Source organism: Ptychodera flava, chromosome 17, assembly GCF_041260155.1.
Source record: "Ptychodera flava strain L36383 chromosome 17, AS_Pfla_20210202, whole genome shotgun sequence".
Taxonomy (NCBI): domain Eukaryota; kingdom Metazoa; phylum Hemichordata; class Enteropneusta; family Ptychoderidae; genus Ptychodera; species Ptychodera flava.
This window is the reverse complement of record NC_091944.1, coordinates 14,205,243-14,230,593: the sequence shown is the minus strand read 5'-3', so window position 1 is coordinate 14,230,593 and position 25,351 is coordinate 14,205,243. Positions and strand designations below refer to the sequence as shown.

At 37.0% G+C, this 25,351-nt stretch overlaps 3 protein-coding genes across 12 annotated transcripts in view; 1 reads left to right on the top strand and 2 right to left on the bottom strand.

Annotated features, from left to right (window-relative positions):
* The window catches only part of LOC139115521 (splicing factor 1-like), a 31,875-nt gene extending 31,413 nt beyond the window's left edge, over positions 1-462 (bottom strand). For 6 of the 9 annotated variants that reach the window (XM_070677675.1, XM_070677679.1, XM_070677677.1 and 3 more), the window contains exon 1: positions 166-460. In XM_070677675.1, the coding sequence (XP_070533776.1) occupies positions 166-340 (175 nt within the window). In that variant the 5' untranslated portion in view covers positions 341-460. Of the gene's footprint in view, positions 1-165 lie in introns of all 9 variants that reach the window. The other 3 variants (XM_070677678.1, XM_070677682.1, XM_070677676.1) reach the window with 2 other exon arrangements.
* Positions 463-8,873: 8,411 nt separating this feature from the next.
* LOC139115520 (tRNA-splicing endonuclease subunit Sen2-like) lies at positions 8,874-18,839 on the top strand. Its single transcript, XM_070677674.1, has 10 exons — positions 8,874-10,422; positions 11,101-11,188; positions 11,984-12,041; positions 12,343-13,000; positions 13,584-13,661; positions 14,280-14,333; positions 14,760-14,898; positions 15,333-15,490; positions 15,680-15,894; positions 17,260-18,839. The coding sequence occupies exons 1-9, from the start codon at positions 10,222-10,224 to the stop codon at positions 15,839-15,841; spliced, it is 1,596 nt and encodes a 531-aa protein (XP_070533775.1). The 5' UTR covers positions 8,874-10,221; the 3' UTR covers positions 15,842-15,894; positions 17,260-18,839.
* Positions 18,840-20,542: 1,703 nt separating this feature from the next.
* The window catches only part of LOC139115519 (oxysterol-binding protein-related protein 1-like), a 75,984-nt gene continuing 71,175 nt past the window's right edge, over positions 20,543-25,351 (bottom strand). For both annotated transcript variants that reach the window (XM_070677672.1, XM_070677673.1), the window contains exons 19-20: positions 25,067-25,190; positions 20,543-24,162 (exon numbers count right to left, since the gene is read on the bottom strand). In XM_070677672.1, the coding sequence (XP_070533773.1) occupies positions 23,969-24,162; positions 25,067-25,190 (318 nt within the window). In that variant the 3' untranslated portion in view covers positions 20,543-23,968. The remainder of the gene's footprint in view (positions 24,163-25,066; positions 25,191-25,351) is intronic.

The following is a 25,351-nucleotide window of genomic DNA, read 5'->3' as shown; positions in this document are numbered from 1 at the left end:
TCCTTCATAACACTAACTGCACATGAAGCGACTTCAGGATCACTAATTATCTAAAATCTCCAGGAGAGCTCCGACAGCTTGCGTTCATTTTTGACACATTCGTTTTCCAGTCGCACAAACGGTAGGACGTGGTCTGAATTCATGAAACAAAACATTTTTACTTACTGCCGCCATCTTGATCATTCAATGCAGCATTGCCGACCCGTCTTTTTTCCGCTATCCTGGCTGCCGCTTCCCGAGCTGCATTCAGCATAGATTCGCTCGACATTCTGCCACCTGATATTGCAGGGTTTGGTTTGCCCAGCGGAATGCTGTTGGCGCCCGTTGCTGCCATGTTCATCTTGGCGACAAAATTGAACCACCAACGGTGGTGTTTTCTCGTATAAGGAAAACGACAACGATTTTACCAACGTACCCTTGTCGCACGTCGCAAGATCAAATATGGCGTTATGCTGAAGATGTGACGTCACAAAAGGACCCTCTAACTTAACCGAATACGTAAGAAAGGGCAACAACAGAAATTGCACTCACATCACGATCACTATCTCTCTATCAGAAAATACCTACTGAGAGAAGATGAAGTAGTTTGTAAATTATTGACAATAATCTAATTTGTCCAGTCATAATATAATGATGATGTGAAATAACCAGCAAAATAAATGCTCGATTCCTTTAATGTCGTCGAATAATATTCCGTCTACATAAGTGGCTCTTTTGCCGGGTTGCTTGGCCAATACGATGCTGAAGTTATTTTCGTATTCGTTTTCGTATTCGTTTTCGTATTCGTATTCGTATTCGTATTGGAGTCACTGACAGAAAATGTTATTTTTAGTCCAGGTTTCAGGTATGAAACGTGCAATATACGATATTTACTGAGGTTTAAATATTGTGATAATTTGATTCGTAATTTCATCTGCCCAATTTGGTTAAATTTACATAAATTTGCATTTGTAGACTTTAAAGAATTTTGTTCACCTCATTTTATTTGAAAAAAAATACTTAAAATCGGTTGGGATCTGGTAAGGCAGCATCTTCGCTTGCCAATATCTCTTGACCGGGCAGCTGGATGCACCCCGAATCAGGTGGTCAGTGCCAAGTAACGGGACTCGTGAGAGCGGATGCAAAGGAGCTGCCCTGGACTGTACCATTGTTTTGCGGGGAGGGCAGATTTTTGTGAGGCGCTGCAAAACGGGTGACTGTTGAAAGCTATGATGATCGGGAGACTTGTCCAGGACAACCATCTAAATAAAAAAATGTGAAAATTGTTATATCCGGTCATCCTTTTGAACTCACTTTAGAATAATCATATCCATTTACAATTTGTATTTCAAGTATTTTACTTGATTTTGATATGACTCTACGTAGACCTGAAATAAATTATAATAACCATACAATACAATACTTTACAAAACTCAGGGAGTGCGGTAAGGCAAAAATTACAAAATTGCAAGTTACGACAAAGTTGTACGTGCTGCTACAGGGGAGAAAGTAACAGAAATCAATCACAATAGGTAGTTTATCTTTCAGAGTAAAGATGTGAGCAATAATAACATAAAACCGGACCGACCGATAATTTATGTATTACATTCAATCAGGGCTCAAAGTAGCGACCATTTTCAGTCGCATAGGCGACCAAATTTTATGAGATTGCGACTGAATTTTTTTCAAGACATTTCTCCATACCGTATACGTGATCAAATACAACATGTATTCGCTCAGTGTTCACGGAGCATTGTCCCGAAAGGCCGCGACCCCAAAATACGCATTGAATAAGCATAGCCGTTGAGCGGAGTTACTCAAAGGTTTGAGCGCGTTCTCTCCACTGCACAGCGCTGCCAATGTGTCTGCTGATGTTATCTTGAATGATCTGTCAAAATATCCCATGAATTTAATGATAAATTTACTACAATCCAATCAAGTATCAGAAGCAGTTTTAGTGCTGTCACATCATTTCAATTGAACCAATCATAATCCCAGCATAAAATGTCATCAAAATGTAGCTGACAAGGGAAAACAAGCAACCAGTACTGCAACATGTTTTATGCATTCACGTGCGTAATGAATATTTGCGTTAGTGGCATGTGACCGGCTAGACCATTTCCGGAAATCGTCCTTTGGAAAGCAGATCAAAGCATCGATTTCATCAAGCTTGGACTGGATTAGCCTGTTTCATAAAGGTTTTTGTTTTCAGCTAGATCTAAATAGCAAGCAACTTTGTTGAAATATCATGGCACATCTGCCGGGTAGCGACTGCAATTATGTAGAACAGACCATGGATGGGACTGTGGCGATGACCTCAATGACCCGAGCGAGTCCCATACACGCTGCGATATCACAGCTAGGATTCAATGCGCATATACGTTTGAGTTTTGTTCTCTTGCCTACAAATATCAATCGAAAGTTGATAGTTGTTGCATTTCTATTCAGAGTTTTTGTTGAAAAAAGTAGCTGTCTACGGCTAGCGGCTTAATTGGTCCCCCAAAATAGTACTGCTGAAAGTTTTTGGAGTGACCTGCAGAACAGAGTTGTAGAGCGGGGCAAACTGTTTAACACTAAAACTGTATCGCACAGTAACAAATGACAGAAACCGATCGAGCCAGTTGCGACAGCTACTAGACTAGCTGAAGCCTATTTATCATAGAATACAGGTATTTCTCGATATTTCGTGATACAAATTAATTTCCATGCATTCTGGTGTATCTTATCATAACACAAGTTGATCAACATGTTCTGGCATAGCTGTGATATCGCAGCGGTACTTGTGGGGTAAATATCGAACGCGCTCGGGTCATTGGGGTCATCGCCACAGGGACTGTGGCGATGACCCCAATGACCCGAGCGCGTTCTACAAGTACCACTGCGATATCACAGCTAGTTCTGGCAATGACAGTTGACGCAAACGCAAGGAAAGAAAAAGAGATGGGCCGTACTCAAATAAAGACTCTGACAACAGCTCACACATTAATTTAGTCTTTATTAGGGAAACAAATGTACCGATCGGGACATAGGCCTATGATACCATTTATTCATCTCGTTTTCTTTTATGACGCTTTCCCGCATCATATGAGATGATATTTTCTTTGCGACAGCAGTCTAAATATAGCATGTCATATATATATAATTTTTTAAGGTTTTCGTGACACTACAAAAGCCTCTAATATTTTCAAGGTCCAAGGTTTGCCCCTAAAATTTCGAATTAGGGGCATGCGATAACGTTGAGCCCTGCATTCACTGTCTTTATCACTTTCTCGGAGATATCAGTTTAAAACAAGAAAATTACCTTTTAAGTTTACAACTCGTCAAATTGGGGGGTCAGCTAAATTTCCATTATCGATACTAATGATGTCAACAGAATGTTGAAGTTGGTTGTTGTGATAGAAGTTAATACGAAAACGAATACGAATACGAATACGAAAATGATGTTTGTTTAAAAAATCTTTCCTCCAAAGACTACTACTGGCCCACAGGCGCTAATAGCTTGGTAGTCTGCTAAATAGATCGATTTTCGGCTCGATCTATCGATCCCGTGGTCAGTATGCCCGCCACTGTAACCTAGTGATTATTTTGGTTACAATGGCGCGCATATCGACTACGGGATCGATAGATCGAGCTAAAAATCGATCTATTCAACAGACTACCCAGCTAAGAAGTGCCTGTGTACTTGCCGTTTGTTTTTAAAATCTCTCCTCTAATGATAGCAACGATATCTTTCAATCTAGGGCCTAAAAAGATTGGATCTTTTTCAACTTACATTCTCAAATATTGAAGTATTGATATATTGTCATATAAAAAGCACTTTAACTTCTGTAAAGACAGAACTTTTATGTAATACGTACGAAATTTGGACTAAAAATAAAAAATTTTGTCAGTGACTCCAATACGAATACGAATACGAATACGAAAACGAATACGAAAACGAATACGAAAATAACTTCAGCATTGCAGTCGTAGACGACAAATTGTGATTGCTGCAGTGTAGCGCACCCTAACGAGCATCAACAATTTGAAATTGAACAAAAACGAAAACCACAGAATGAGCTAGCAGTACTGTCGTCACATGACCTCTCCTTCTGTCTTGATACCTGGGCCATCTGAAAAGTCGTAGTGAGTGTATTTCTGTCACTTTGGTACACATGCCATTTATACTGCAACTCTTTCTGTGATATGATGAAACAGCCATGCAATATATTATGTGCCAACCATTGCCCTTGGATTGGAAAGGAGATAATATGCTTTAAAAAATACAAACCTAAGAGATGTTATCTTATGGCTTCCTACTCTCGCAGAAAAGGGGTAAAAATAGATCGGAACAGTGCATGCGTCATGACGGTTGACGCTTATAAGTGTAGACTCAGGGGATCGTCGAGTCGCCAACTTCAACTCGCTCAAACATAATGTTGCATGTTGCACCCGATGCACCTGATGTTGCACTCTGAATAGGGCGACCTCAACGTTACCTCCGATTCATGATCAGCAACGAATCCTTTGATACGATTGGCCAAGCAATGCTGAAGTTATTTTCGTATTCGTTTTCGTATTCGTTTTCGTATTCGTATTCGTATTCGTATTGGAGTCACTGACAAAATGTTTTATTTTTAGTCCAAATTTCGTACGTATTATATAAAAGTTTTGTCTTTACAGAACTTAAAGTGCTTTTATATGACAATATATCGATACTTCAATATTTGAGAATGTAAGTTGAAAAAGATCCAATCTTTTTAGGCCCTAGATTGAAAGATATCGTTGCTATAATTAGAGGAGAGATTTTAAAAACAACGGCCAGTACACAGGCACTCCTTAGCTGGGTAGTCTGTTGAATAGATCGATTTTCGGTTCGATCTATCGATCCCGTAGTCGATATGCGCGCCATTGTAACCAAAATACACACTAGGTTACAGTGGCGGGCATACTGACCACGGGATCGATAGATCGAGCCGAAAATCGATCTATTTAGCAGACTACCAAGCTATAAGCGCCTGTGGGCCAGTAGTAGTCTTTGGAGGAAAGATTTTTTAAACAAACATCATTTTCGTATTCGTATTCGTATTCGTTTTCGTATTAACTTTATCACAACAACCAACTTAAACATTCTGTTGACATCATTAGTATCGATAATGGAAATTTAGCTGACCCGCCCAATTTGACGAGTTGTAAACTTAAAAGGTAATTTCTTGTTTTAAACTGATATCTCTGAGCAAGTGATCGTCATAACGACAGTGAATGCAGGGCTCAACGTTATCGCATGCCCCTAGTCGATGACATGCTATATTTAGACTGCTGTCGCAAAGAAAATATCATCTCATATGATGTGGGAAAGCGTCATAAAAGAAAACGAGATGAATATAAAATGGTATCATAGGCCTATGTCCCGATCGGTACATTTGTTTCCCTAATAAAGATTAAATTAATGTGTGAGCTGTTGTCAGAGTCTTTATTTCAGTACGGCCCATCTCTTTTTCTTTCCTTGCGTTTGCGTCAACTGTCATTGCCAGAACATGTTGATCAACTTGCGTTATGATAAGATACACCAGAATGCATGGAAATTAATTTGTATCGCGAAATATCGAGAAATACCTGTATTCTATGATAAATAGACTTTAGCTAGTCTAGTAGCTGTCGCAACTGGCTCGATCGGTTTCCGTCATTTGTTACTGTGCGATCCAGTTTCAGTGTTACGCAGTTTGCCCCGCTCTACAACTCCGTTCTGCAGGTCACTCCAAAAACTTTCAGCAGTACTATTTTGGGGGACCAATTAAGCCGCTAGCCGTAGATAGCTACTTTCTTCAACAAAAACTCTGAATAGAAATGCAGCAACTATCAACTTTCGATAGATATTTTGTAGACAAGAGACAAAACTCAAACGTATATGCGCATTTAATCCTAGCTGTGATATCGCAGCGGTACTTGTGGCGTGTATCGAACTCGCTCGGGTCATTGAGGTCATCGCCACAGTCCCATCCATGGTCTGTTCTCTACTTCCTCCATGGTTCTACATAATTGCAGTCGCTACCGGCAGATTTGCCATGATATTTCAACAAAGTTGCTTGCTATTTAGATCTAGCTGAAAACAAAAACCTTTATGAAACAGGATAATCCAGTCCAAGCTTGATGAAATCGATGCTTTGATCTGCTTTCCAAAGGACGATTTCCGGAAAAGGTCTAGCCGGTCACATGCCACTAACGCAAATATTCATTACGCACGTGAACGCATGAAACATGTTGCAGTTACTGGTTGCTTGTTTTCCCTTGTCAGCTATATTTTGATGACATTTTATGCTGGGATTATGATTGGTTCATTTGAAATGATGTGACAGCACTAAAACTGCTTCTGATACTTGATTGGATTGTAGTAAAATTTATCATTAAATTCATGGGATATTTTGACAGATCATTCAAGATAACATCAGCAGACACATTGGCAGCGCTGTGCAGAGGAGAGAACGCGCTCAAACCTTGAGTAACTCCGCTCAACTGCTATGCTTATTCAATGCGTATTTTGGGGTCGTGGCCTTTCAGGACAATGCTCCGTGAACACTGAGCGAATATATGTTGTATTTGATCACGTACACGGTATGGAGAAATGTCTTGAAAAAAATTCAGTCGCAATCTCATAAAATTGGTCGCCTATGCGACTGAAAATGGTCGCTACTTTGAGCCCTGATTGAATGTAATACATGAATTATCGGTCGGTCCGGTTTTATGTATAATATTGCTCACATCTTTAGGGACTGGTCAGTTTCTTCGGCCTGGGGGGGGGGGCCGGTGGATTATTTTTGCCGACGTCAAAAAGTGGCTGACCCCCTATTCCAAATTTTGAAAACAGGGTGTATATATATATATATATATATATATATATATATATATATATATATATATATATATATATATATATATATATATATTATATTTTACATTTTACATATATTTATATTTTAAATAGTCATTCTGTGTTTTAGTGAAATTGTTGACATGTCAGTTGTAAGATAGGAATTTCAAAGTGTCAATCTTAAAGTTTAAATACAGTACATTTTGAATGAGCTGTATTTTGAATGAGCTGTGAATGTATTTCACACTTTCTCTGCTTAACCAGATGTCCTGAACTGTTGTACAGAAATGGATGTCAATCATTAATATCAAAGAGGAAAAAGCAGTGAATCAAAAACTTTGATGGGTGTTAAGACTTGCCAACCATCCAATTAAATCTACTGAGGAGCCACAGAGATTTTTTTTAGCCAAATCTGATGTGTACAGTGTCTGAGAGGACCTTTTCTTGTGTAACATTGAAACCATAAAAGCACAGCTAATAATGACAAAAACTGCCTTTTTAACTGTTATTTTGTTCATAAAAAAGCATCTTTCTACAGAAAACCTATGAAACAAAGGAAAATAATTGCATCAATGAGAAGGAAAGATATCTTGTCATTTTTCTATCTCTAAAATAAGTCACTGTATCAAATATATATTGTGAAATATTTGTGCATGTTGCTTTCTCATACTGAATTCTCACAGAGAGAACAGAAAAGTATCAGGAATTTGTCATCCTTTTCATATGAAATGCAGATTTCATAATGGTACACTTTCACTTAGCAAACATCAAGATAACTCTGAAAGTATGGCGCCCGAAGGGCGCGCCAAAAAAATATGAAACATCCTGATATCTCTGATATATATGCCTTGTATATTAAAGTCATGCACCTGAAGGGCATGCTGAAAGATGTATGATATATTAAAGTAATGAGCTTGAAGAGCATGCTGAAAACTATTGAACATACAGATATCTCTGATGTATGTATGCTTGATATGTTAAAGTTGGGCGTGCTGAAAAATATGACTGATTATTAAAGTTACGCGCCCGAAGGGCGCGCCGAAAAATACAACTGAATGATGAATTTTGTGGCTGACACTAGCATTTTAGGCAATGATGAGCCTGTGTCAAAATTCAAAAACACACTGACCCCCCCTATTGGGCATTTCAAAAACATGGTGACCCCCCCTATCACCAAAGTCAAAAACAGGGTGACCCCCCCCCCCATGAATCCACCGGCCCCCCCAGGCTGAAGAAACTGACCAGTCCCTTACTCTGAAAGATAAACTACCTATTGTCATTGATTTATGTTACTTTCTCCCCTGTAGCAGCACGTACAACTTAGTCGTAACTTGCAATTTTGTAATTTTTGCCTTACCGCACTCCCTGAGTTTTGTAAAGTATTGTATTGTATTGTTATTATAATTTATTTCAGGTTTACGTAGAGCTATATCAAAATCAAGTAAAATACTTGAAATACAAATTGTAAATGGATATGATCATTCTAAAGTGAGTCCAAAAGGATGACCGGATATAACAATTTTCACATTTTTTTATTCAGATGGTTGTCCTAGACAAGTCCCCCGTTCATCATAGCTTTCAACGGTCACGAGTTTTGCAGCGCCTCACAAAAATCTGCCCTCCCCGCAAAACAATGGTACAGTCCAGGGCAGCTCCTTTGCATCCGCTCTCACGAGTCCCATTACTTGGCACTGACCACCTGATTTCGGGGTGCATCCAGCTGCCCGGTCAAGAGACATTGGCAAGCGAAGATGCTGCCTTACCAGATCCCAACCGATTTTAAGTATTTTTTTTCAAATAAAATGAAGTGAACAAAATTCTTTAAAATCTACAAATGCAAATTTATGTAAATTTAACCAAATCTGGCAGATGAAATCACGAAACAAATTATCACAATATTTAAACCTCAGTAAATATCGTATATTGCACGTTTCATACCTGAAACCTGGACTAAAAATAACAATTTCTGTCAGTGACTCCAATACGAATACGAATACGAATACGAAAACGAATACGAAAACGAATACGAAAATAACTTCAGCATCGTAATTTGTCGTCTACGACTGCAATGCTGAAGTTATCAACAAGTGATTGTGGAAGCAAGTTCATGATTATATGAAAAAACTTCACATTTGTATTTGAATTACAAAAGCAACTGAAATTACTCTTTAAGATTTAATGGTAATACTTTGCATGATTTTATAAAATTTTGCAGCACAGTTTTGACAGAAATTGTGTCACTCGTTCTTAAACTCAAACATGAGTAACTTATAAGTATTTGCTGAGCATGACTGTTTGGACAGCTGATGGTTTACATCATCAACAAAACTTGTGGAAATGATTTAGAGGACCTGACAGTCAAATGGTACATCTTTCGCTCACTGAAAATTTGACAATTTGCCATGCCTGAATTAATATAAGAGGAGGACACAATTATTCATCATTCTGCAAGTCTCGAAGTATGACATTTGGATTCGCTAACTTCAAATTATTCAAAATTGTTGTGAATATCCAGGCTGTACTGCAACATCTGGTTATTACTGGTACATCAATTGTTTGATCACTACACCCTCAACATAGGGTAAAAAATCTGGGTCCTAATCTGACTGTCCAAAATGCTGGTTTTGTCACGTCATCCTGTCTAGACAAAGACAACAAAGTTACCATAAGTTAATGTAACTGGTCTCTGTAACTTTTGACACGTATTTATTGGTATCATGTGACCCTCCAGAAACTGTCACACTATCTTGTCATCATCAATACTGGTGTAGCAAATACTAACTGTCCCTTTCTCACAATCAACATATTCTACATTGATTGTATCGATTGCGAATGACATCACAATTTTATGCGTTAATATACAAAAAGGTAAACATATTTTGTCTGTAATTTTAGATAAGACTTTCAGAAATTATATGGAAAAGATCTTGCACATTGCAACAGCCGGTGTTATGGTAAGACTTGTAGAAATCACATGTTTAGTGTCCGTACCACAAGCTACAGTAACAAACACAAATGTGAAACAGACAAAGTTTGGCCACATTTCAGTGGTTGGTAAAGCATTGAATATTAAAGGGAGCAGGGGTCGTCGGAACTGCGCTGGTGCGACTTTCTTGTTTACAAACCATGTATTTCATGCAGGATATCTAGCTACATCATGTTTACCAAGCTGCAGTATTCAAAATTTGTGATGTACATCATGTCAAATATGTTTGAACTTTCATCAATTATCAACGTACATTGGGTACAGTGTTTACATTGGTCGTATTGGCCCCATATGACTTTTTAGTGCAGTTCTGACAATGCCCTCTTTTAGACATCGCTGTGTAAGCTAGTTTAGCTCACAGTGCTGTCTTTTCAACAGCGCAAGATCTGTATTCCCACAGACAACAGCCATGCCTGCATCCGGCAAATTACCTGAGCCCAGGAAAAAGAAGAGGATCCATCAGGCAGAGTCAAGTCCATTTCCAGTGCCTATAGCATCCATTGATGGCAAACCGGCTAGCAGTAACCACTGGTATTACTATACTGGTCAGCTGGTCGGTAATTGTGTTCTCGTCAAAAAGCCTGGCGACATTACTTTTCTGTACAAAATGGTAAGTTCAGTTGTTTGTGAGTAGCGTTTCTGTTGACATTGTCCCATATGTTTTCATGTGAGAGCTTTTTCTCAGCTTTTTTCATGTCAAAAGTTAATTGTGATACTTGACCATACACTGTACAAAAAACATAATTAATGGCATAATGTGGAAAGAATCTCCATTTAAGGGAGTCTCCATGGCTTTCCTTGGAACAATTAATCTTTTAGTGTTGGACACATTCCTCAGAATCGTAGCAAGTGATTCAAATAAAATGATCCTTTCCATGTGTTAAACTGTAACTAGAAAAGTATTTTTTTTAGTAATAGAATAAATGTGTGGAAATTTTTTGTGCAATGTACTTCACAATATGTACATGTACAGGCAATATTGCAGATAAGGATAGAACAGTGTTTTCACACTTGTTACTAAATACTGTGGGAGTCCAAAGGGTTAGTGTAGAGAATGTGAACCTTCTGAAAACCTTTTTGGTCGGTATCTAAAGGTCTGTGTCTTCTGATCTCCCGTTGGTGCATGTGTATGTTGTCAGGAAACAGAATATGATCATCAAGAATAAAAATGTATAACAAAGCATGCAAAGGAAAAGGTAGTAACACACTTACAAAGGAAACAAAGTCATTAAACGTTCACAACAGCTGTGCCCACAATGTCAAATGAATGGTTTCATTTCTATCACAGGGCTTCTTTGGTAAAGGAATTCTGTCTAGAAGCAAACCAGAACACAAGCGGTTTATATCTTCGTACCAGGGAGTTGTACGTAAACGCTGTAAGTCAAAAAGGAAACATAAGTCAGGTCAAAGTTCATATTTAAGAGAAATCTGTCCAGCTATGAATGCTCTATCATTTCATCCCTGACACACCGGCATTATGTTAAAGGGACATTGTACATTAGCTGTAACTTTTGACTAATTTTTTCACTACTCTGTTTCAATGTATCAACTGCAGAATTTTACTATAATCCGATCATCATGACCAATGCCCGGTGTCCTGCTTGCCAACACTGCCTGTATATGTGAAATGACCATTGTTATTGTTGATAAATGTATTCTAGTCCGGACCTGAATACAAAATTTAAACAATAACAATGCGGATTATACTCATATAGGGTATATTTATGAGCTAAATATCAGGAATTTCTCCACGGTTCAGGGATTCAAACCAGAAACTGCAGATGATACACAGAACAAACAAAATTTAAAAAATGACCAAAGTTACAGCTAATGGATCTTTAAGAAAAGTTTCATTTTGACATTTAACTGTCAAATTCAGTGTTCCTGGATATTCTGTGTATAAACTCAGAAACAAACTCCTTTATCAAAAAAACCCCCACTGTACATAATGAATTGAGAAAATGGATCATTGACAGGAGTATCTGAGTGATGAATTCAAATTTAATTGATTTCTAGGGAAAGTGATTGTAATGTGAAGATGGTGTCACAAATTAGTCACTAAATGCCAGCATGCCAGCTGGCATCTGTTGTTTCCTTTCCGTACAGTCATACCTACAACAGATCCAATGTTGAAGAGCCTTTACCGTGACTCTTTTCATTTTCATTGTCAGTGCCACCAAAAGAAAGGCGCTTTCAACAGCAGAGATTTCAGCAGGTCCGAAAACAGAGGTAAGTCCGTCACAGACAACACAAACACCCATGTGCATGCCATGTCAAATGTTGACATGCTAAAATGAAAATGTAGTGCTTTATTGCAAACCTTTGATTTTAATAGCATTTTTGCATGACACAAACATATTGTGCATTGTATTTTGTACATTTTTTCATGCTATCCTGATGTAAAATAAATAAAGACTGTTTTATATTGGTTGGACCATATATTTAATGGTTTTAGGGTGCCATTGCTGTAAATACTCAGCATGAAAAAGTTATGAAAATATTTAAATAATATTTATTTACTGGCTTGCAGGTATATGAGACATTTACAGTGGTTTAATCAGTTCAAACAGCAACAGAAAGAACTTTCTGACTCTCAGGACAGTCAAGATAAAAAACATGCCGATTCTTCGGAATCTGTCGTCATTGGAAAACAAGAAACAGAAAACACCAATGGCAAGATTGACAGTGTTTGTAGTACAAGTGAATGTGAACCTAAGCCTAAAAGAACAAAATCTGATGACATCATGGATTATGTTGGGTCTTGTACCACACAAAGTGGTGATGTCATAGATACAAGTGAATGTGTCACAGCAGGAGCTGATGCTGTCGTAGAAACTGATCATCCCAGTGAGACTTGTAGCAACCCAAAGGAGGCTGAACCAATGCAAATATCAAGAAACAAAGACTTTGTCACAGCAGAAGCTGATTTTGCAGACTCTAATGTGAAAATGGACACAGACTCTGCCGAAATTTCTCTGGAATATGCAAACAAATTCCCAGAAGATTGCAATGAAGACAGCAATGTGAAAAAAGAGGGCGCAAAGCCTGATGAGGATGACAGCTCAGAATGCTCTGATTTTGTAATTGCTGATTCTGATGACAGTGATGAGGAAGTTGCCGTGGTAACAGGTGAACAGAAAGAAGTCAAGGAAAGAGAAGTGCAAGAAGTGATAAAGAGTGGATCCAAGGTGAGATTCTGTTAGAGTTAGAGCATGGCTTTATGAGTAAATTATAAATGTACAGAGTATGGAGTAAATTATTGCCAAACTTGTAACGTTTGTAGGCCGTTTACATTTGAGGAGTAATCATTTGAAGGCATTTGTGATCGTCTGAGGTAGATTATTTGACATCTGATACTTTATTCTGTTTGTTTTTGATATATTGTACACTGAGCGTGTCCTACCTTGGTATTATTTATCAAGTATCACTGAGCAAGTCAATATGCATAGAATGGAGGGCATCGCGACCGTGCAGACAACTTACCTAGGCAGTGTTTCGAGCACATGTGGCAAAAATATGTAAACGGTAATATCTCAGCTCTAAGAGATGCTGTGAAAGTGGTTTTGGTGTCATTTGCAAGGTAAACTGGGTCAAGGAATTTATTTCTTTCATTGCCCAACATGTGCAATCCTTAATTTGCATAAAAATCCAAGATGGCTGCCAAAACAACTGGCCAAAACAGGTAAAATGTCATGTTTCAGGTCCATGAGATGCTGCTAGAATTATTATGGTGTCTATTGCCAGGTAAATGGTTTTTTTTTACTTTCATAGCATGTCAAGAAGCAGAAAGTTGTGAAGAAGAAAGACCCTTACCCAATTCAGGAATATCTAGAATTATCTTTGGAAGAGGTGAGTATCACTCTGTCTTGTAAGTGTTTATTTACCAAGCACTATGGCCAAAGCCAATGATGGATCTGAGCATCATTATGATTTTTGCTCTAAATGTATGTGCACACAAATCTACAAAATTATGTCTAATTTTAGCTGTATATACAGTCAAAATATTGAATAGATTCTCTCAAGTGCAACCATAGACAGTAGAAGGGAAACTACAGTCTATAATGCAATACATATATTCTCTGCCATACATGTATACGGATGCACCCTCTCACCAACTGAGGCTCGATTAGCCAGATTGGTAAGGTGTGACAGAATTTGGCCATGCTTCACTTCATTACAGAGGCTTACATGTACAGTATAGGCAGAAGGTCAAGGTAAAATTGTGTGGACCCAGAGTTCTGAAAATGTTATAGTCTAGGAGTGAAATAATCAGTGATCATGGAAATGCATTTTATATATTTTATTTATTTATTTATTTTTTTGTGTGTTTGTTACATTTATTTGCCTTCATTTTTCAGACCAACGGACACCCAAATACAATAAATTATTAAAATAACAGCAATATTTTAGCGATACATCTACATGTTAACAGTTCCTTAAGAGTTATTTGTGTTTGACACTTGCTAGGCTTACTTCTTAGCGTTTGGATTAGGATGTCTAACAGTCAAAGATGAAGATGGAGTGAGTACTTCTCATTGAATATCCTCTGTTTGACAACTTTTCTCCCTGCTTACGATCTCCTAACATTTCCTGGAATACATTAGGTGATGGCTGCATTTCATCATATTCTACTATACCAACAGGGTTATTTCCCCAACACCAGAAATGAGTTGAAACTAACATTTCCAAATACTTGTCAGTGTTCCGTGTGAAAATGTCATTTTCATGTGAAATAGGCAAAGGGTCATGATAAATGGTTCAGAGTTAAGCGTCCAACAGTGACCGTTGCTTTGTGGGTTTTATATTGGAACTGCTAATATTATTTTGTGACAAGTAAGCTGAGAAAAACTTTTATCTTGACGTGTTATGTCTGAGAAATCATGTTCCAAATGACCAAAATATTTGTTCTGAACAGATTTTGTTAATGCCTTGTACACTATTTTTCAGAATTCTTTGAACCTAACCTCAATGTGGCAGAAGTTTTGCACCATTCAACCTAACTTTGTGCCAATGTACACGGTGTATCACAATATCAGAAGCAAAGGCTGGGTGCCCAAGACTGGTATCAAGTTTGGTTCAGATTTTAGTAAGTTTTGAGTTTCATCACCTAACAGAAAGATATACATGCCTCATTGTTTTCTTGATGTATGAATTCCCAGTATATCTGTTGTGTTCTTAAACTACAGTTTCTTCTTCTAATCTCAAAATCACATTGAAAAGCATAATCTTCAACTTGTTAACACAGCCTGTGTTTGTCATTGGCAATATCATAATTGACAAGTGAATTTTTTTCTGGACCACAATATGCTTGTCAACACTAAGTTTGCATGTTGGACATGGCATTACGTTCGCAATTCTGATTCACTATAATTTCAAATTATCTCAGGGAGAGGGACAAGAAAAATGTTCTTGTCATTCGAACAAAAAAGTGAAATTATCATCAAAAGGTACAACAGTCGTCCTTGTTTTTAAAATACCCCAAGATTTAGTGATATAACATGTATGGTTGATTACTTGCAGTTGTCTACAAGCAAGGTCCTCCATTCTACCACTCTACATACTCAGTCCTGGTGTCCATGGTAGATGAGGCCACCTTGTTGCCGTGTGGACCAGAAGAGCGCCCTCTATCATGGCCTGTCATCAGTGGAATGAATCGTGTTACAGAGCATGCTGCCAAGGTAACATGCTAATCTTTACCTCCTTCTGTAGAGTTTACCCACTCACTGCGTACATCTTCCCGCTTTCAATTTATTTTATATCAGGAAAGAGAATTCTTGAATAGCATTGCGATAACTTGCAATATAAAGAGTTTTACAAATCTGGAGCACAGCAAAATTACCTAACTATTCATCTTGCTCTGGTTACAGGCATTGTTGTTTTGCTATGTGTTGAAGCCTCCAAATATGACCGACCAAGAGATGCTCTCTCCTCAGTGCTTGCAAAGGTTCAAAGTTCAAGAGATGCTGATGCGGCGTTGGATACCATCACGTGAGAGAGAAAACAAACGATTTTGTCCAATGATTTCTTGATGATAAATTATAAGTGGCATCAGCAATTATTCCATTTGTATTTCTGTCTTTTTGTTTTTTAGCTCCGCTGTCAGCGACGCGGAGCTTATCAAATAGGTTGATTTTCCGTCGTCGTCTGTCGTCGTCCGTCGTCGTCCGTCGTCGTCCGTCAACAATTGCCTTCTCCTCTGAAACCGCAAGTCCAATTGCTTTGAAATTTTATATGCAGTTCACTTGGGGTGACCTCACTTCAGTTTGTTCAAATTGTGGAGATATTTGCATATTTGTATTTTTGGGGCATTTTCTGCTGTTTTTGGTAAAAAAATCTACTTCTCTGAAACCGCTCGTCCGATTGCTTTTAAATTTAATATGCAGTTTACTTAGGGTGACTACAGTCAGATTTGTTCAAATCGTGGTGAAATTTGCATATTTGTATTTTAAAGGCAATTTTTGTCATTTTTGGTAAAAAAATCTTTAAAAATCTTCTTCTTCAAAACTGCTGGTCAGATAGCTTTGATATTTGGTACATATGTCCCTAGGGATGATCTATTTCAGATTTGTTCAAATTGCGCAGAAATATGCAAATTTGCATTTTTAAGACAATTTTTGCCATTTTTGGTCAAAAAATGTTTTTTTCAAAAAGTACTGGTCTGATAGTTTTGAAATTTGGTATACATGTTTCTATAGATGAACTTAGTAATATATATTGAATTTCTGATGAAATCTGTAATTTTGTATTTTTGGGGCAATTTATGCCATTTTTGGTCAAAAAATGTGTATTTCCAAAACTGCCCATCTGATAGCTTTGAAATTTGGTATACAGGTTCCTACAGATAAACTTAATGATATTTATTGAAATTATGATGAAATCTGCAATTTTGTAATTTTGGGTTAATTTTTTCCATTTTTGGTCAAAAAATGTGCATTTCCAAAACTACTCATCTGATAGCTTTGCAATTTGGTATACAGGTTCCTACAGATCACCTTAATGATATTTATTGAAATTATGATGAAATCAGTAATTTTGTAATTTTGGGGCAATTTTTGCCATTTTTGGTCAAAAAGTGTGTTTCTCAAAAAGTACTGTTCTGATAGCTTTGAAATTTGGTATACAGGTTTCTACAGATGAGCTAAGTAATATATATTGAATTTCTGATGAAATCTGTAATTTTGTATTTTTGGGGCAATGTTGCAATTTTTGGTCAGAAAATTTCATTCTCAAAAAACTACTCATCGGATAGCTTTGGTTTACATGTTCTTAGGGATGATCTGATGTGATATCTTCAAAGTATGATGAAATTGTGTATTTTTGCAGCTTATTTTAGCCACTTTTTTCTGGCCATTGCATTGAGCTATCAAAGATTTCCACCTTCTTCATCAACATGTGTCAAAAATAGTTACTCTCTACATAAACACAGCGGAGCTATATCGGCCGCTAGGTCGCTTGTTTTGTAGTTTCATGAACATTTTCCAGGTTCCTTGTACATGATTATCAGAATCGATCGTCAACTCAACTCATATGACATAAGAGAACATGGCATCTGCCAGAGGTGTGCTTTGAATAAACATCATTTCCGCTTTATAAATTTACAATGTGTCAGTGAAGAGACTTGACTTGAACTACCGCCAAAATTTTGCTCAATCTTTTCTTGATCAACATTCAACATTGATCAGTACATCTTGATTTGGATCTGCCCATAAGATTCTGTAATTTCCAAAATACTGTGTGCATCCTGAGCACATTTCCAAACAATACAATTTTGACTGATGATATGCAAATATTCGCCCAAAATAATTGTTCCTTTTCAGGGCAAATTAGTTTTCCATATTGTTGATATTGCTAGAAGAACTCAAATTTTCTGACAATGCAAGTTACAGTGTTTTCACTGCACATATGCAAATTAGGATGGTATTGGCAAAGTTTATATGCAAATTTGCCTGTGAAAACTACTTTGGTATTATACATCTTTTGATATACTGTTAGTGTTTCACAATTGTTCAATAGCCTTTGGACAATGTTTGTCCTGTGAACTATTCCTAGACACGATGAAATACAACTAAGTGTATTGCTAGTGATGTAGGACCACATGCCATATATTTGCTAGTTACTTTCTTATCTGCAATAATTTATATTTCTGAAGTCCAATGTCAAGTGTACACCCCAATTTCCATGCTGCATATATTTATGTGACAATTTTGATCAAATATCACTCCAACTATTACAGTATTAAACATGCATGGTTACTGCAGTTTTATGAAGTTTCACTGACTGTAAGTGATTCACAATTTCCGTGGCAGTTCAACATGGGGTAAATTGTTCCAGTGGCAGCTGACAGTTGTTGTTATTCCAAAAGGGTGATGTTGCGATGAAGAGTATGGCTTGCAACACTTACTGGAGCCTATATTTTGGAGCCTAATTCATCAACGTCTGTTTGATCCTATGAGCAGTGTTTGTTATGGCCTGTTGTTTGTCTTAGATAAAAACACTCTACATTCCAAACAGACAACGTGTGTGTACCAGACACTGTATGGACAAGGTTGAGTGAAATCGGCTGTAATTATTTTGAAATATGAAAAGCAGCAATAATCAAAATATTTCTTTACGAAAAATTATAAAATGTATCGACACAAAGATTGATGTAATTTTTGATGAGGCTAAATATATTAAATGGCTGTTATTTTTGTTCCCGTGAAACTTTTAAGATATTCTTAGTATTAAATGCAGGGCAGAAAATATGTTTCAGGGATATTTATTGAAATTTTATATTTCTGCTGGTCTGCTCTGAAAGATTGTGTAGTAAAAAGAATTGTGTGATACAGATACTGGGTATATTTGTTTGACAAAGTTTAATGTCTAACAGAAATCAACTACTGTATCAACTTATTTTTTTTTTTTTGGTTGGTGTTCATAAAGAGTTTTTATAAACAGAATTTGGAAGGGTTGATTTTGTGTGAGAAATTTGAGAACCATTGATTTCAGTAGTATTTGGGTTGTGAATAAAGCAATGTTAAAAAATGATTGTCCCAGTATTTGACTGGTTGTTTTTGTGTTCAGTATTTGGTGTGTGTGTGTTATTGTTGCAAATTCTTGTACGGAGTGAAGCAATCTTTGGAATATATGCAAACCGGGAGTATTTTCCACAGGTGTAAGCTCTTTCACTCTGCATGGTTGGCTCCAACTGTTGTATCTTAAAGGTATACAGTCACCTATAATCTAAATATGCCCATATATGGTCAGGGTGTTCCTTGGTATCCAAAATGCCCATGTAATGGGCGCTGTTTTTAAAAAGCGGCCACCTGCTTAAAATGTGTGATTGGTTAGATTTTCTTTTTCCATGGTAACTGTAGCAAATTGGAACAGGTGACAGTATACCTTTAATCTGTTGGGGAAAAAAGCCACCACTCCATTTCTTGCCAAGAAATTCACAGGCATAGAATAGCAAGACTCTCTTAGTGACCAGAGATAGACAACAATTGTATTTGTACATACCTGTCATTGATCTGACTATTGTAATTTGCATGTCGGTGGTTCTTTATGTGTCAGTTCGGAAATTCATTCAAGCAAACATCACCATAAATAGTACCCAAATAAGCTTAAAATGTGCAAATTTGCAAAAAATTTACAGCGTCTACTATTGGTAAAATTGTTTTTGCCATTGCATGCTGTGGCCATGGCAGCCAGATCAATCAAGTAGTTGTGAAAAATTCTTCATGCATTCCAAATACAATAAAATAGACCTATTAAAATTTATTATTCAGCTGTGTTTATGTCAACTGATGTTGAGGTGAGACATGGCTATTTGATAACCAAATTTGAATCAAAACCTTCTCTATTACAAAGATACATTATGATCTTGACGAGTCAAGACCTGGACTTACAAAAGTACATTTGAAAGTGGAATTGCCGTTTCTGGTGATGTTTGTAATCTATTAGATGGGTACAGGCTGTGCCACCAGATGTGATTTCATCCAAGATTTAATCTGGTTACATTGTTCAGAGGAGGGCTTTACCAGTCACCTGATGTTGTATCACATTTAGAGCAACATCCAACTGCCAAATAAGTTTGTCAGGCTATCAGGAATTAAAGACCAGACTCGGAGATGAAAATTACCACTTCACCCAAATTCCCTGTCAACCAGTCCAAACTCATGATTATTGATAACACAGGGTCCACATTCGCAGTTATTTAAAATTCAAGGACTTTCAGGGACTTTTTCAGCAATTTTCAATGACTTGTTGATGGCCAAAATACCATTTTCCAAATATCATTTTTGCAATATACCACTTTTATATATCATTTTACATATCATTTTATGATACCACCACTGATCATCTTGTCATCTTGTGGGCGAATTATTTAAATTTACTAGGTCTCAATTTCATTTTCAAGGAATTCTCCAGGAGGCTTTAAATATATGGAATTTTCGGGAGCATACGGACCTTGAAGCAATGGGTTTGCATGAACCCATGGTGGTGAATGGGTTATATGTAAATTAAATGAACATATACAAGGCAGTAATCTTGTCAAACACCCAATGATCCAGATTTGACACTTAACCTGTTCACCCCCTATTCCCTGTAAATATGTCCACAATTTTCCTTTAATAAGAATGGGTTTGGGCCAAACCATGACGGTGAAGGGGGTTGAGAGAATGGGCTTTTAGCAAACCAAGGAGGGTGATGTGGTACACAAAAGAAAATGCCAGATCACGCGCGTAATCTTACTTCCAATGTTGTTTATTGACATCAATCAGAATGCTAACAATACGATGTTATCTAGTGGGGAAAATACCTGTCTTACGCATCTTCAATTCATCACAGACTGACTGTGACTTCTCTTATTTCATTAAATATCCAAAAGTCTTACATTATGTCAGAATGGCCAGCAAATGCACTATTATGCAACTGGGAGAAGCATTTAAATATCTGCATCTCAACTAAGGCATTCAAACATAAATATCAATGATCATATTTCATTACTATGGCACAAAGAAATGAAATCCCTCCAAATTTCATCTGGTCTAGGGCAGTCTGAATAGGGTAATTTTTATATTCAGCGAGCTTTACATGATTTTCATCAAAAGCTGAAGGTTATTTCACTGTACTGGCTCATACCACATTCGAGATACTGTGTTGCATCTTTGCAAAAATATGTGTAAGAGCAAGGAAAGCTGGTATGAGATCTTTGAAATGTGGTAAATAACCCTTGTAAGAGAATCAACCTGTGCAGCTTCAAATAAAGAAGTTTTGAATCCATTTAAAATTTTGATTTTGAAAACCTTGGCCAAGATACACACACAGAATACAAATGAATAACAATTCATTAAAGCATGGAAAAGAAAAAAAAAATCTTTTGTAAAATGAATAACACTACTGAAAGCAATGACAAAGTGGAAATACTAAAACGCGGAGCAAGTGTGTAGATTAGCCTGTGGGACTACACATGTAACCAAATTGGAAAATGCAATGAAACAGATTTTTAAGGGTAGGATGACATTGATTTGAAGATATTCAATTGTATGATGTTAAGGTCTTGTTACTGTTTTTCTCTGTCAAGCTGCCTATGAAGACTGGGTATGTGGTAACATGGTCTCATCAAATTCTTACCATCAAACCCCTGGAATTTGACACACTTCATTCTGAGCTGGACAATCCTCCTATTTTGCCTGTAGGTCGTCCAGTTGCCAAGGACACGCACATAAAAAGACTTGTATATAAGAGCTTAGAGTGGATACTCATAAAAAAATGTTGATTTCTCCACTTCATGATCAGTTCACGTCTAACCAATCTGTATCACTTTGGTATATGGTTTTTCATCTTATCTAGGATGTTGAACATTTCGCTGACACGGCATTATCCATTTCCTTTCTCTATTTTTATAGGTCATTGCTCTGACTATTTTCTTTTTCACATGCAAAGTTATCGGTTGTTTTGTATCACCGCTGCAGGGTGCGACAGAAATTTTTTCTCGCATAGCTATGTATTTTGTTTGAACAAGACAAGAATTTACAATTTTTTAGTAATCTCAATGGAGGACTGACAGTTAGCAACCGTCACTTGGCAACCATTTTCTAGGCAACCATCTCCAGGCATTAACAAAGAGCGCATTTTTGCCGATGCACAAGTGACTACAAGAGTCAGCACAGCTGTGGTCAGAAAAGAAGACCTCTTTTGTTTTTTACATCGAATACAAAAGTCATTTGTTAAGACACTGATAATTGTAAGCACTGATAAGTCTTATCTGAAAGACATCATGCTGTTGAAATTTTCCCAGAAAGTATGTTTGTCATTTTAGATATGACTAGCTTACTGGCATTGTTAAATTTTATAAAAGACTGTGTACACAGAACAATACTGACACTGTCTTTTCCTTTCTTTTTTATTTGCAATTGACTCACACTGAATGGTGCTAACTTTGGAAAAATTCATGTTCAGTAAATAAGGCCTTTGGAAAAGTGGGTATTCTGTACAATCGTTTGGGAATCCGCAGGTGTGAAGGGTTCCTTGTCTTGTGTGTGTAAAAACGCAACACAGACAAAACACTCATATTTCTAAAACTACAGCTAAACTATGAGTAATAATAACATTGCTACCTACACATTGAGACATAGTAAAGAATCTTTTTATACAATCATTACTGTAATTTCCGCTCGGCCATTACTTCTAGAATTATTTTTTTGCCATAATAATTGAGTGAATTTACACTAAGATGTACAGCTGGAAGTCCTAAATTCAAAAGAGACATTTCATAACCTATACATGGCTTATTTCAATTTATGAGTGAAAAACAAGGGAAAACAATGTCTTTGGGTTTGAGGAAAGTCTGGCAAAATCATAACACCTACAAGATAATGTTGTGGAAGCTCTTCACCCCTGGCTTAGCAACAATAATTTTATTTGACATTTTCTCGTTATATGTCTTCACAACCAGTTTATAGTAGAGGGCCATTTTTCTCAAGTCGGCATTGTGCGACTTTCTGTTTTCAGAGACTGAGTATAAAATAAATCTGAAAAACATGACAGCATCTGAATACCTTAGAACTGGACAGTCTCGATATTAACCTGCAACATTAGCAGAGTATGTGCTCAAATACAAGGAAATGGGACAGCTAATGCGATAGATAAGCTTTGAGATACTGATTACAGCTGTGAAAACAGATGCCTAATATAGACAATTTGTATATATACACTTGAGCTTCTCAGTAACAATCCCACAGTGCCACTGTCTTTCTTCTTTCAATGATATGAAGCTAAAAACCATGTTTAAAGAAGTATGCTTTTTTCAGCCAAAAATCACGATGTTTTCTTTTCACTCACATGGTTCACATACAATGGAAATGCTGGAGCTGTGGACTGTGGCTCTGTAAAGCTTTCATATTCACCCCTTATTTCCTTAATACACAGGTGAATATTCTCATTAAAAGCAATGGCATTAGGACAAACCACTGCGGAAGGGTTTAGGGGAAACCATTATACTGATACCAGATGGAGCAAAAATTTCCAAATTTATCAAATAGACATAACATAATCCTAAAATAACTAAAAAAAGAAACACTCCAGAACAGTCCTAGTTGTAGTTTGATAAAAAAACACAATTGCACTTAGAAATAGGTACGGTGTAGAAATGGCCATTTTGAGATTTGCATTCAGACCTGTGCTTTGAATTGCTCTTCCTGAGATAATTCACAACCACAAATTTGATTTCCTTCAAATAATGCTTATTGGTTGTATCAAAAGATGGCTGGGCTGAGCATCATTCAAATTGACAGCATTATTCAAACGACTCCCTACGGCTATGCTGATTGTCTAAGACAGTATTCAAATTGACTTCCACTACGACTTGTACAGTTTGTAATAAATTACTACGGTTGAATTTTGTGTTTCTTTCTATAGAAATATACTGTATCAGGTAAAATAAGAAGTTAGGTTGATCATGTAATTAACCAAGCCTCCCTTTTTAGTTACAAAAATTATCTTCATGATCAAAAATCCTAAGATTTTTTATGTAAACTTTGAAAGAATATATCTGCTTCTGCTTCAATTTCTCCATTGGACAATCAGGTTCGTGATTACCAACAAATTAACCAATCACCTTCAATTACATTTAGTGTAGGTATTATGGTTTTATGAGTACTATTGGTGAAAGTTTAAAATATATCCGGAGACTTGGAGTACTCTCTGTCCCAGTACCCGCCAGTGTAAAGCCAATCTGGACTGCCGGTGTTGGGATGTACACCCTGCGTGAACCACAGCGGTGACCACACTTCCTTGTTCTTGTGTCGAAGCTTGCGAGAAGCACGCTGTTTCTCTTCAAGACGATGCTTTTCTGCCGATGCTTTGTCTGTGAGCAAAACATTAATTAAAAAAAATTATATTACTGTAGTTCATGTTTGGTATAAGTAATAAACCTTGGCAGGTATGAGTGCAGGTGAGATAAGTAGGACTCCATAATTTCCATTAAGTTAGGGAGTCCACCCACATATCATTTAATTAGAATATAATTATGACATCACTGTATAATCTGCATTCACAATACCATTTGTCATACAGTAATATTAATATGTTACTGTTATGACAAATATTGTTGAGGGTAGCACACTGTAGATCAACTTTTTTAGTATGACATAAGCTTTCGGAGACAACAGTCTCCTTCATCAGATGTACTTGCAGAATGGACAAAGAAGCAAAGAACTCAAAATTATACAATATTTCGACTGTGTCAAAGAAGGACTCAATCGAGATTACGGATTTTTAACACATTACAAATAACTATTTTGGCTGTATTTTGCCCCAGTTGTTCCAACCATTGTCCTCATTCAACAGTGTTTTTACACCTTTGCTCAAACTCTTTGTTTCACATTGACACCTCCTTTAGGCATTGTCCATTACCCACGATGCATTTGGCCTAAATTTGCTTCTTTGTCCATTCTGCAAGTACATCTGATGAAGGAGACTGTTGTCTCCGAAAGCTTATGTCATACTAAAAAAGTTGATCTACAGTGTGCTACCCTCAACAATATTCACAAGATTTAGTCAAGATCAACACGGCTCTATTGAAACTTTGTTATGACAAATATCATTTTTGTGCTTCAAACAAGGTTCAAAGTCTGACACATTGGTTTTTGATGAGAAGTGACATGGTTCATTGCTTGGTGTATTTGAAGGTAACAGTCCACCTTTTGACATGCAAACTTAAACAGCACTGAACACACTGTTACTGTCATATATTTGCAAATCTGACCTACCTATTTCACCGTTTTCCAACATTCTCATGTCCGGCCGAAGTCTGGAATCTGTCTGAGGTATGATCTTTTTCATCTCCTCCTTCAGTTCATTTAAACTCATTGCAAAATATGTAAAATTGTAATACTGCAACAAGAGAGGGAAAGCTGGGGTGAAAAAACTGACATTGAGATTTCTCAAATTTTGGCTCCTGGAAGAGAGACAGGCTATCATAGAAAGTAAAAGATACCAACAGACATAAATGGCAAAATGTTGCAAAATGTAAAAAATCTAAGACAAAAACTACT

What these genes read in the sequence shown, in the direction of transcription:
- LOC139115520 (XM_070677674.1), top strand. Translation starts at nt 10,222, where the DNA reads ATGCCTGCATCCGGCAAATTACCTGAGCCCAGGAAAAAGAAGAGGATC. An exon ending in GGGAGTTGTACGTAAACGCT is followed by an intron (nt 11,189 to 11,983) that starts GTAAGTCAAAAA and finishes TTTCATTGTCAG; the next exon opens with TGCCACCAAAAGAAAGGCGC. An exon ending in TAGAATTATCTTTGGAAGAG is followed by an intron (nt 13,662 to 14,279) that starts GTGAGTATCACT and finishes GACACTTGCTAG; the next exon opens with GCTTACTTCTTAGCGTTTGG.